General features: G+C 38.4%; 2 protein-coding genes across 2 annotated transcripts in view; both read right to left on the bottom strand.

Moving 5' to 3' along the window:
- LOC102869337 (solute carrier family 35 member B1-like) overlaps nucleotides 1-5,107 on the bottom strand; it is a 101,698-nt gene extending 96,591 nt beyond the window's left edge. Inside the window, exon 1 of the mRNA XM_006889877.1 lies at nucleotides 4,977-5,107. Coding sequence (XP_006889939.1) covers nucleotides 4,977-5,107 — 131 coding nt within the window. The remainder of the gene's footprint in view (nucleotides 1-4,976) is intronic.
- ATG10 (autophagy related 10) overlaps nucleotides 1-12,758 on the bottom strand; it is a 524,157-nt gene that overhangs the window by 363,305 nt on the left and 148,094 nt on the right. The window lies entirely within an intron of this gene.

The following is a 12,758-nucleotide window of genomic DNA, read 5'->3' as shown; positions in this document are numbered from 1 at the left end:
TTCTTGACATTGAGCCTCAGTCCATATTGAAGGCTGCAGTCCTTGACCCTCTGCAGTAAGTGCATGAGGTCCTCCTCAGTTTCAGCGAGCAAGGTTGTGTCATCTGCATAACGCAGATTGTTGATAGATCGTCCACCAATCCTAATGCCATGCTTCTCCTCATAGAGCCCAGCCTCTGCCGCATACAGGTTGAAAAGGTATGGAGATAGGACACATCCCTGACATAGACCCTTCCCTCATAGGCATAAAAATCATGAGTCTACATCTGTCGATAGTCAAAGCTGCGGATGCATCTTAGAATAGGAAAAAGCCTCTTCCCACACTCTATATTTTTTTTAAGTTTTCACAGAAATATACCTTTCCAATATCTTTGAAGAGGAAACATTGTTCACACAAACAACCATTGGTTTTTAAATTTCACAGAGAATCTACAAGTCCCCCAGTTTGGTCTTCTATAAAATGCAGGAATCCTTTCTGTAATAATCAAGGCCAGATGTTATAAACTGGCAGCCTGAAGACTATCTGTAGAAGACACACATAGTCTATTTAACCTGAAAAGAATATTTTGGTAAAATAAAAATGACAAGAAAAAGAAAAATCCAGACTTCTGCCTTTGCTTGAAAATCCACCTGGAGCTGAGTGTCTGCTGCAAATTTTGAAGAGGCATGCTGTCTGCTCTTCCATAGCTCCCACCATGTCCACTGAACCCACTTCATTTACCTGCTTTCAGCACCCAGCCACTCAAATCTGGGTATGACTACAGCTCCAGAGAGATAGTTATTCACTATGTGGCTTAACACCGCCACGAGTGGGGAGAAAGCTCACAACATTTTTGGGAAGCCAAGAACAAAGTCGGTTCTCTCTTCTGCAGGAAACGATAACTCGTCTTCTTAGGTATTCAGTTTCGGCTTAACTGTCACAGAGCTCCTCAATTATTCCTCACAATGTGATGCCTCCAAGCCCATTCATTGCACACTCCTTTGAATAAATGAATTCTATTTATGATTTATCAATTAATGATAAATTACATGAGCATTTATTATTTATTTTATTCATAAAAGCTAATATTTCCTTGCTCAATACCAGTAACATTTTTGTCTCAGGACCCTTTTACACTCATAAAATTCAGTAAGATTCCAAAGAGCCTTTAAAAGATTTTCATCTATCCACATTCATTATATTCAACATTCAAATTAAAAAAATGTTTAAAAGCACTTAGTTTTCAAATACAAGACAAAATGCCATATTGCTTAAAGGAAAGAAAAACGGTCTGATGTATAAAACAATGTTTATGAACTTTATTAACTTTGTATGTAAACCAGTAAAAAATAAACTTGGAAAAAATACTATACTGCTATAAAAATAAGTATAGCGCCACTGTTGTAGAATGGGACTGACACAGGGTTGGGGTAAGACTGAGAAAAACTGGATAAATTATGTATACTGCATTAAAATAGGGAGAGGACAGTTTAGAAGTGATATATTATAGGGTATTATGGTTATCACAAGAGTCCAGAATTAAGGTTGCAGAGTGGAGTGCACTCGGGATGGGGGGATGGGGGATTGTATAACAATGAAGGAATTTTTCTTTTACTTTTCAAAGAGAAGAGCAAACTGGAAGGTGGGGAAAGCAGGGAGAAAAGTGCAACAATGAATGAATGGAAATCCAAAATCTCTGTAAATGTTTATTAAAATTAATAAAATACAATTTAAAAAATAATTATAATTTCAAAACTAAAAATAGTGAGAAAAGGCATTGTCCTGCTTTTTTGCAGATTTTTTCAATTTACACTTTGATAGAAGACAGCTAGTTTCTTCTATTCGCATTTGTACTCAATCGGTTGCAATATCAGGTTGCCTTTGGGTTAGTCGCACAACTTCTTATTCATTAGGCTACCAGAGTCCCTCAAAAACTCAGGAGAAAATGATAAAAAGACTAATAATGTTGTTGTTATTGATGATGATGATGTTATGTGCCTTTGAGTCGCTTGTGACTCATAGCTATCCTATGTACAACAGCCCTAAACCCTGCTCTATCCTGTGCCAATCGCATTGCCTCTGACACACCTACACCCATTAACCCAGTCACTGAATCAATCCATTTCATCCAAGGTCTTCCTCTCTTGTGCTGTCTTTACATACTCCCAGGCACGATGTCCCACTCCAAGGACTGGTTACTCCTTGCAACATTCCCAAAGCATGCCAGATGAAGCTTCAGAATCTTTGCCTCCAAGGAGCATCCTGGTTTCACCCTCTCTCGGACAAACGTCACTTTCAGCAAACAAGGTTGTGTCATCTGCATAATGCAGGGTATTGATGAGTCTCTCTTCAGTACTGATGCCACACTCCTCCTCATAGAGCCCAGCTTCTCGGATAATTTGCTCCACACAGAGAGAAAATACAACCCTGGCACACTCCCTTCCCAATTTCAAACCATGACCATGCAGTGATCCCCTGCTCTGTTAGCACAACAGCCTCATGGTCTAGGTATAAGTTCTGCATGAGCACAATCAAGTGCTCTGGGATTGATTCCCATTCTTCTCAATGTCAGACACAACTGTCATTATCCACATAGTCAAACGCCTTTGCATATTCAATAAAGCACAAATAGACATTCTTCTGGTATTCCTTACTTTCATCCAGGATCCATCTGACATCACCAGTGATATCCCTCATGCCACAGCCTCTTCTAAATCCTGCTTGAACATATAGCAGTCCCTTTTCTATGCACTGTTCCATCCATTTTTGAATGATCGCTAGCAGTCTTTTGCTTGCATATGTTATCAGTGATATTGTTCAATAATTTCCACATTCATTTGGATCACCTTTCTTGGGAATGAGAATAAATATGGACCTCTTCTAATCCATTGGCTAGAGAACCATCCTCCAAATTTCCTGGCATAGACTCATGAATACTGTATCTGTTAATTAAAACAAGTCAATCGGTATCCTATCGATTCCTGGGGCCTTATTTTTAGCCAATGCCTTCACTTATCTTCTACTTCCTCCTTCACTACCATTGGCTCCTCTTCATGTGATACTTCCTGGAATTTTTCAACCTTGCTTGCTGAAAGTGAGGAGGACTTGAAGCACTTGTTGCAGAAGATCAAGGAATGCAGCCTTTGGTATGGATTTGCATCTCAATGTCAGGAAAACAAAGATTCTTACCATTAGACTAAAAGGCAGCATCATGATGGATGGAGAAAAGATTGAAACTGTCAATAGCTTCATCTTGCTAAGGTCCACAATTAACACCCTTGGTACCAGCAGCCAGGAAATAAGATGAAACATTACACTAGGAAAATCTTCAGTTAGGGACCTTTCCAAATTATTGAGGAGTAGTGATGTCAGTTTGAAAATTGAGGTGCATCTAATTCAGGCCATAGTCTTTCTAATTACTAGCTATAAATATGAGAGATGTACAATGAATAAGGATGACAGAAGAAGAATGACACCTTTGAGATGTGGTGTTGGAGAAGAGCATGAGCCTATCATTGTCAGCCAAGAGAACAAACAGGTATATTTCTTGTTGCAGCCAAAGTGCTCTTTGGAGGCAAGAATGATAAGAATTTGCCTCACATACTTTGGACATGTTGCTAGGAGGTGCTTTTCCTTGGACAATGACATGATGCTGGGAAGGGTGGAGGATTAGCGATGGAGAAGAAGACCCTCAACCAGGTAGATTGATATGGTGACTGTTTCAATGGGCTCTTGTGTGTCAGGAAGTGTGAGGATGGCAAAGGATAGAACAGGGTTCAGATCTTTTGTTCACAGGGTCACTTTGTGCTCGACTTGAAGGCACCTAACAACAACCAACAACAACAAGGAAAAACCTGTTTGTTCTCCTAATAGTCCATGGTATATTTAATACCTTTCTGCACCACTACAGTTCAAAGGAATCAATTCTCCTGTCATCCGTAGTCATTGTCCAGCTTTCTGATGCATAAAAAATTAATTGCAAAGACTGTGGCCTGGATCAGGAACACGTTAGTCTCCACACTGATGTTGTTGCTCTTCAGTATTCAGAAGAGGTCTCTGACAGCAGACTTTCCCAATGCAATTCATCTTTTAGTTTCCTGGTTGCTGGTATCAAGAGTGTTGATTGTAGAGCCAAGCAAACTGAAATTGTTAACAATCTCTTCATCTATCATGGTGTAGCCAATCAGCCCAGTAATATCTTTGTTTTCTTGATCTTGAGCTTCAATACATATTACCTTCTGCAGCAAATGCTTCAGGTCCTCCTCAGTTTCAGCAAGCTTGGTTGTGTCATCTGCATAACACAGACTGTTGATGAGTTTTCCTCCAATTCTTAATGCTACATTTCTCCTCATAGGGCCCAGCCTCCTGGATGATCTGTTCAGCACATAGATTGAAAAGGTATCTCAATCTCTCTAGCATCCAGGTCATCTTCTTTTCCTCTGTCCTTTTCTTATGCTTGGGATAAGCGAATTACAAGTCCTTTCTCACAAAAATTTCTGTAACACCAAACATTCCCCCTCTTGAAACAAATGCAGATCATAATATATTTCATATCAATTTCATTTTGCTGGTTTCGGGTTACGTTAGTGGATGTTATGAGTGCCTCATTCTCGTGCCCCTTATAGCTGGTGCACTCATCAACTCAGGTGTTGTGACTGTTGGCTGATCACTTTATAGCTGCCCCTGCTCTACTGAATTAATCTCAATAAAAGTGGAGCCACGTTGCAGTCATTTAGCCAATGATTTTCTGAACATTGATTGTCACAAAATTCAGAAGATCACCTCTAATGTCAAAACACAAACCTATTTCCATGGAGTCAATTTCAACCCATAGTGACACTATAGAACAGAGGGTAGAACTATTCTATGGAGATCCAGTGGTAATATGCACATCTCCTGGCTCTGATTATAATTTTTCCCCTCTTGTTTATATTTTAATCTTTTACAAGCTCAGGTTGTGCTCTAATAGATTTGTTGACAAGGTCAAGCTACCTTACCTTAATTCTTTATCCTTGTGCTTTTGCCCCAAATTATTAACTCTGTTGGGACTTTTGAAAATGGCTTTTCTAGCCACTGCCTTAGCTTTTTCTGAGGGTATAGTCCCCAGATGCCTCAACTGTAGACACATGGCTCACTCTTGATCACCATCTTCTGTATCATCAACAGCTGTTGGATCAACATAAGAGGGAAAGCTGGTAAGACTGCAGAGACACAGTGATGAGGTATAACCTGATGAATCCCTGGAAACAGCCAGAGTTGAAAGTTCTGGTTGCTGGACAACTGAAGGAAGAGTTGATTTGGGATGCTATGAGACAAAACTTGCTGGACAGTTGAGGAAATCAGAGGCTTCTTGCATTTGTGTTGTTGGACTGAACCTGGATTTTCACTTGTTGACTGAAAAACTGAACTGAGGGATTTTGTCTTGTTAATCCTCCTTGGAACTGTTGGACTAGGCCTAGTCTTTCACTATGTGATAGCCTTTGTCTCCCTCAACCGCTAAACTTCCTCCTAAATAAAAAGCACAACTCTTGCAATGAATATCAAACCCAGTGATTAATAGCAGACGCAGCAGAGTTGAGGGTCAGGTCTGACCCTGTAGCTATTATTTTGGTACTGTAGATGTTTTTGATGAGACAGTCCCCTTTATGGAGTTAGTAGAACTCACACTCAGTTTTTTTCAAGTTGCTCTTGCTTCATTTACAAATTCCTAACAATATGGGCATCCTATTAATAATAAAGCAAATCCATGTCATCAATAACAACAAAAACAGATAGCAGTGCTCTCTTAACTCTACAGAAGCATTTCTGTGGAGTTTACTATCACTTATTCGTTTATCCCTATTACTTTGGTATGGCTATTCAACTACCCACAAATAAAACTGAGCATTAGAAGAAAATGTAGAAATATTTTAGCCCATTATATTGTTTCAAATTACTAAGAGTTGTAGTCAGTTACTAATAGTTTATCATCAATCTTCAGGACAGAATTGATTTATATATTTTGGTAAGAAATAATTGAATATTAAGAATAATATTAACTTTTGCAATTATATAAGAAATCATGAAGTTCATTAATTGTCACAAAACAACCAATAATTTTTCATGATTGACAGAACTAAGCCTACTTATTGCTGAATTTGATAATTTTTACAAATTAAGATTACACATCCTTTGAACCCATTTGTCTATCATCATACAATCCCTCTCAATTAAACTTGCTTAAATATTGTATTTTTTAAAAAACACCAGTAGCCTAGTGTATTGTTAAAACTTTATATGATTGTTCTCCATCTTATTCCACCTACAAAGATATCTAAAGTGTCATAATATTTTCTACTGAAGTTATAAATAGGAATACTAGCTATTATGGGGGGAAAACATTTTTTTCTGAGACAGTTAAAAATAAAAAGCTCAATTTCAAATAATATCTATAATAATACTGCTAAATAAATTAAAATTATCAACAAATATATGATGGGGAAAAAAAACAAACCCAACCAACAATAACAAGCTTTAAGCATGAACTACACAACTCTGGCCAATTGTTGATGTAGGAAAGGAAGATATTAAATATGCATTTCTAATAAATGCTATATAATGGCCTAATATATTATTTTTAACATAAAGGTAATTCTTAGCTGTTGTCTACACCATTTTAGTGAGATGGTATTTGCAGTGGTAGAATCTCTTACCTTCCAACTAAAAAGCTCTCTGCATCCTTTAGAAGGCAGGGAAAAACATGATTAAACAGAATTACAGAAACTTTGTTCCTTTTGACTTTCTTGCTTCTCTATCCACACTCCTGCTTTCACTTGCATTATTCTGTTGTTAGCTGCTGGTAAGTTGCCCCCAACTCATGAAACACCCATGTTGTTGTTGGTATGTGCCATCGAGTCGCATGCGACTCATAGCTACTCTATGTACAAAAGCCCTAAACTCTTCCCTGTCCTCACCATCTCTGAAACACCTACCCTCATTACCCCAGTCATTGAATCAATGCATCTCATCAAGGGTCTTCCTCTCCTGTGCTGTCCCTCCACCCTCCCAAGCATGACGTCTCTCTCCAAGGAGTGGTCCCTCCTTCCAACATGTCCAAAGTATGTCAGACGAAGCTTCAGAATACTTGCCTCCAAGGATCAGGCTGGCTTCACCCTTCCAGGACAAACCTGTTCATTTTCTTAGCAGTCCATGGTATATTCAACACTCTTCTCCAACACCACAGCTCAAATGCATCAATTTTCCTTCTCTCATCCCTAGTCATTGTCCAGCTCTCTGACGCATAGCAAGTGACTACAAAGACCATGGCATGTCTCAGGTGCACCTTAGTCGCCAGATTGACATCGCTGCACTCCAGCACTTTATGGAAATTCCATAAATATCCTTAAACTCTTGGCGATGCTGGGTCATCCATTCCCATGATCAGCTGTAAATTAGATTGTTATCCTCTTAGAGTTTCACTGACCAGTTTTTAGAAGTAGATCACCAGAGTATTTCCTAATCCATTTTAATCTTGAAGCTTCTCTGAAAACTACACAGCATCATAGAAACATACATGTCTCTGCTGACAAATGGGTGCTGGCTATGACATGAGGTACACTGCCTCAGATTTGAACTGGATTCTCCAGCATGAACAGTAAGAATTCAATGACAAAACCACAATGTCTTTTTGCTTAGTTTACAGTATAATCATAAAACAGATAACTGTATTTGTCACATTATCATAGATATAAATAACAATAAAAGAATAACATTTTATTCTTCTTAAGTCCAGCCTAAAATAAACAAATAGGGTCTGTATTTAGAATGGGAAAACTTTCAAGGTTGCATTGCTACCAAGCTGCTAAAATTATGAAACATAACTAAATTCTCGTTCCAAGTTTAACATTCTTTCTAGTGAAGCTATTCTGAAGGAAAAACTTCTAATAAGCAGTCCAAATTTACTATGTGTTAAAAATAAAACACTGGAAATTGACTAGAAGACATAGACCTTATTAGATTCCATTCCCATAAATATATGGAAAGCATAAACTACTAAAAACCCCATCCGAAATTTCTCTTCTAAACATTGTTGATTTTTCTATCTGTATTGATTTCGGAAAAAGAGACATTTTTTCTAATAGGAACTAAGTTACATTAGAATTGAATCAATTCTATATATGTCATTTGATAACTCTTTATAGCAAAAGACAGAGATCCTTCAAATGAACTGGCTCTAGGAAAGCTAAACCTAAAGGTTTAGTCGAATAATAAATACATAGTGTGTCAGGAAGTGTGAGGATGGCACAGGATACAACGGGCTTCAGATACTTTGTTTATAGGGTGGATATGAGTCATACTTGATTCAACAGCATCTAACAACAACATTATTGCATTATAAACTGCTATAGGTTTATAGTTTAAGGCAGATGTCTGGGTTTGAACAGGATATACAAATCTAAACAACAATCCAACTCATTGCTGTAGAGTTGTAACCAACTCATCACTTATTAATTAATTTGCTAATTGTACTCATGAGGAGCCTATATAGAGACCAAGACACTCATGTCCAAATGGAGCAAGAGAACAGTGTGTGCTTTAAAATCAGGAAAGATGTGTATCAGGGTTGTACTGTTTCTCCTTACCTATACAATCTGTATCACGAGCAAATAATTCAAGAAACAGAACCATATTAAGAAAAATGTGGCATCAGGAATAGAGGAAGACAAATCAGCAACCTATGTTATACAGATGATATAACCTTGTTTTATGAAAGTGAAGAAAACTTAAAACACTTGCTGCAGAAGTTCAAAGACTAGAGCCTACAGTATGAACTACATTTCCATATAAACCCCCCCCCAAAAAATATCTTCACCACTGGACCAACAGGCAACATCATCATAGATGGGGAAAAATAATGAAGTTGTCAATGATTTCCTTTTAGTTGGATCCACAATCATTACGCTTGGCAACAGAAGTAAAAAAATCAAAATATAGGTTGGATTGGAAAAATTTGCTGCCAAGAACCTCTTCATAGTAGTAAAAAATAATGATATCAGTTGAAAGACTAAGGCATGCCTGATCCAAACCATAGTTTTTTCAATTGTTTCCTACCCATCTGAAAGTTGGACAATAAATAAGGACGACAGAAGAAGAATTGATGCTTTTGAGTTTTGGTGCTGGAGAAGGGTACTGCATATCCAATATATTGCCAAAAAACCCCAAACAAGTTTGTCTTAAAGGAAATGCAAACAAGTGCTCCTTACAAGGCAAGGAGGGTGAAATTTATTATCTCATGTGCTTTGGGCATGTTGCCAGGAGGGGTTAGTCATTGGAAAAATACATCATGCTGGGAAAGGTAGCGGGTGAGAAAGAGGAATACCCTCAACAAAATGGATTGACACAATGGCTGTAACAATGGGCTCGAGTAAGTAAAAGATTATGAGGATGGCTCAGGATAGTTCAAGGTTCAGAGGTGTAGCTCACGGAGTCACTGTGAGTCATGACCAACAGAACAACAAAACAACAGCAACATTCCTGACCCTGCTTTGGGGTCAGGAATTACCCTTAAAGAGATTGATCATTTTTCTCCCAGAGAACTGTTGGTGGATTCAGACTGCCAGAGATGTAGCCTTTGGGTTAGTAGAGCAACTGCCTAAGGCATACTCTAAAAGTGGAAATAAATACTGAGAAGAAAAAAGCAGCTAAAAAAAATCTTTTTATGATTATTGTTGTTAGGTGCCTTCAAGTTGAGTACAAGTCATTGAGGCCCTGGGGACATCAGACCTGAACCTGGTCTTGTACCACCCCCATACTTCCTGATACACTAGCGCCCATTGCAGTAGTCACGGTGGCACATGACTAGAAGGGTGGAATTACTTTTAGACTATGAATACAATTCAAGTAAATATGAAAGTTGTTGTCATATGCCACCAAGTTGTCTCCAACTCATTGTGACCCTATATAGGGGTGTGTAATAATAATCCTTTAACAATTGTTTCTGTTATGTGGCTGGAGTGAAGGGAATGCTTGGCCATACATCAAGATCAGGTACTGAACTAGCTTTATCTGCACTTTAAATCTTCCTCTGTTTTTTGTAAAGAGATCGATTGAGATGACCACCAGAGGAATGATAATAAAGGAAGCTTACAACAGAGTGCGGAAATCATCGAACAATATCATTAATATCACATGCAAACAAGATTCTGCTGAAAATTATCCAAAAACGTTTGGAACAATATGTCAACAGAGAACTGCCAGATGTACAGGCTGGATTTAGAAGAGGTCGTGGTACTAGGGATATTATAGCTAATGTTAGATGGATCTTGGCAGAAAGCAAAGAATACCAGAAGAATGATTCATTGCCTATGCAAAGGCTTGTGACTGTGTGGATCACAACAAGCTGTAGTAGACTCTGAGAAGAATGGGAATCCCAGAACATTTGATTGTGCTAATGCGAAACCTATACCTGGACCAAGAGGCAATCATCAGAATAGAGCAAGGAGACACTACATGATTCAAAATCAAGAAGGGGGTCCATCAGGGATGTATTCTGTCTCCATACCTTTTCAAACTGTATGCAAAACAGATCATCCGAGATGCTGGACTGTCTGAAGAGGAATGTGGCATCAGAATTGGTGAAAGAATCATCAACAACCTGCGTTATGCAGATGACACAACCCAGCTTGCTGAAACTCAGGAGGACCTGAAGCGCTTGCTACAGAAGGTCAAGGACTGCAGCCTCCTATATGGATTGAAGCTCAACATCAAGAAAACAAAGATTCTCACCACTGGGCCAATTGGCAGCATCAGCATGGATGGTGAAGAGAATGAGATAGTTAACAGTTTTAGTTTGCTTGGCACCACAATCAACACTTTTGGTAACAGCAGCCAGGAAATCAAGAGACGAATTGCATTGGGAAAGTTGGCTGTGAGGGACCTCTCAAGAGTACTGAAGAGCAACGATGTAAGGCTGGAGACTAAGGTGCGCGTGATCCGGGCTATAGTCTTTGCAATTACATGCTATGCATCAGAGAGTTGGACACTGAATAGGGTTGAAAGAAAGAGAATTGATGCCTTTGAGCTATGGTGCTGGAGAAGAAAGTTGAATATACCATGGACTGCTAGGAGAACAACAGGTTTGTCATGGAAAAGATGAAGCCGGAATGCTCCTTGGAGTCAAGGATTCTGAAGCTTCACCTGACATACTTTGGGCATGTTGCAAGGAGGGACTGGTCATTGGATAGGGACATCATGTTTGGTAGAGTGGAGGGGCGGCAAAGGAGAGGAAGACCTTCGATGAGATGGATCGATTCTGTGACTGGAACGGTGGGAATAAGTGTGTTTGAGATGGCTAGGTTGGCACAGGATAGAACAGCGTTTAGAGCTCTTGTACCTAGGGTCGCTATGAGTTGCAAACAACTTGATGGCACTTAACAACACAACAACAACAATGATGGATAGTGAATCTAAATTAAATTACTAAACCAAGCAAAACTACTTCAAGGGGTTTCAAGGAGGTGAGAGAAAAGAGTTAAGGGTTTCACTCTTTGAAGAAGTAAACAAGAAGAGTGTTTCAAAATCATAATAGTCAAAAGATACTCTAAAAGATGTCAAAATCATACTTGAATTCTATTGTTTAAGCCCTGTGACCATGCTTTCCACCCCCGTCTAAGCACTATCATTTAACTTTTGTAATTAGTTATCTTAAAGTTAAATTTTAATGACTGTATCCGTCACAGCTATGAACGTTGTCACTTCAATTGTTTTCATTTTTCTTATTTCAAATAATGAGGAAATAAATATACTTGAGGACAAATCTTTGTGCACATTTCTGATTATGAGTATTCTTAGTGCAATCTACTTTACATACAAGTACTGCATTAAAGTTTAATAGGACAGCAAGCAATAAATATTGGAGAAGATATGGAAAGGTTAGAACTCTTATACAGTGTTGGTGGGATTGTAAAATGGCACAATGACTCTGGAAGGTAGTGTGGCATTTCCTCAAGAGGCTGAACACAGAAATTTCATATTACCCAGCTATTCCGGTGCTAGGAATACACACCAAAGAAATTTGAACTCTGATGCAAATGGAGATTTGTACACCAATGTTCATAGCAGCATTATTTACTATCCCAAGAACATGGAAACCGCCCAAATGTCCAACCACAACCATATAGATAGAGAAACTGTAGTGCGATCACACAGTGAAATACTATGCAGCACTCAGGGGTAACAGTTTAAAAAAATACTACATAACTTAGGAGAGACTGGAGAGCATTATATTAACTTAGTGAACTAACTTAGACTCATAAGGACAAATACAGCATAAGACCATTATTTTAAAAATAGAAGGATCATCAGTAAAACGTGTATGACAGTGCAAGGGGGAAAGTGGTTAGAGTAGAGGAGTAAGGATAGGCAGGGGGAAATCATAGGGTTGCAAAAATTGGTAGGTAGAGGGCGGGAGTAAAGGAAATGAGAAAGATTTGCTTAGAACATGAAAAGATGAGGTAATGGTGGGCATAATCCAATGGTGATTAATTTTATAAAACATAGTGTATGGGCATGAATATATGAAACAGAATGTCAATGAAGGAAAGTGTGAAACACAAAATAACTTTGGGGGGAAAAGTACTACTTTAAAAATTACATGTATTGGTAAATGGATAGAAGTATAAATAAAACCTGCTGCTAATGAGTTCGTTCTGACTCACAAAATCCCTGTAGGATTGGATAAAAAAACAAAATCCATCAATATATTGTCTACAAGAGACACACCTGAAAAATGAAGATAAAGA

Source organism: Elephantulus edwardii, unplaced genomic scaffold, assembly GCF_000299155.1.
Source record: "Elephantulus edwardii isolate Elephantulus edwardi_28Jun2011 unplaced genomic scaffold, EleEdw1.0 scaffold00082, whole genome shotgun sequence".
Lineage (NCBI taxonomy): Eukaryota > Metazoa > Chordata > Mammalia > Macroscelidea > Macroscelididae > Elephantulus > Elephantulus edwardii.
This window is presented reverse-complemented; position numbering and strand designations above follow the sequence as displayed.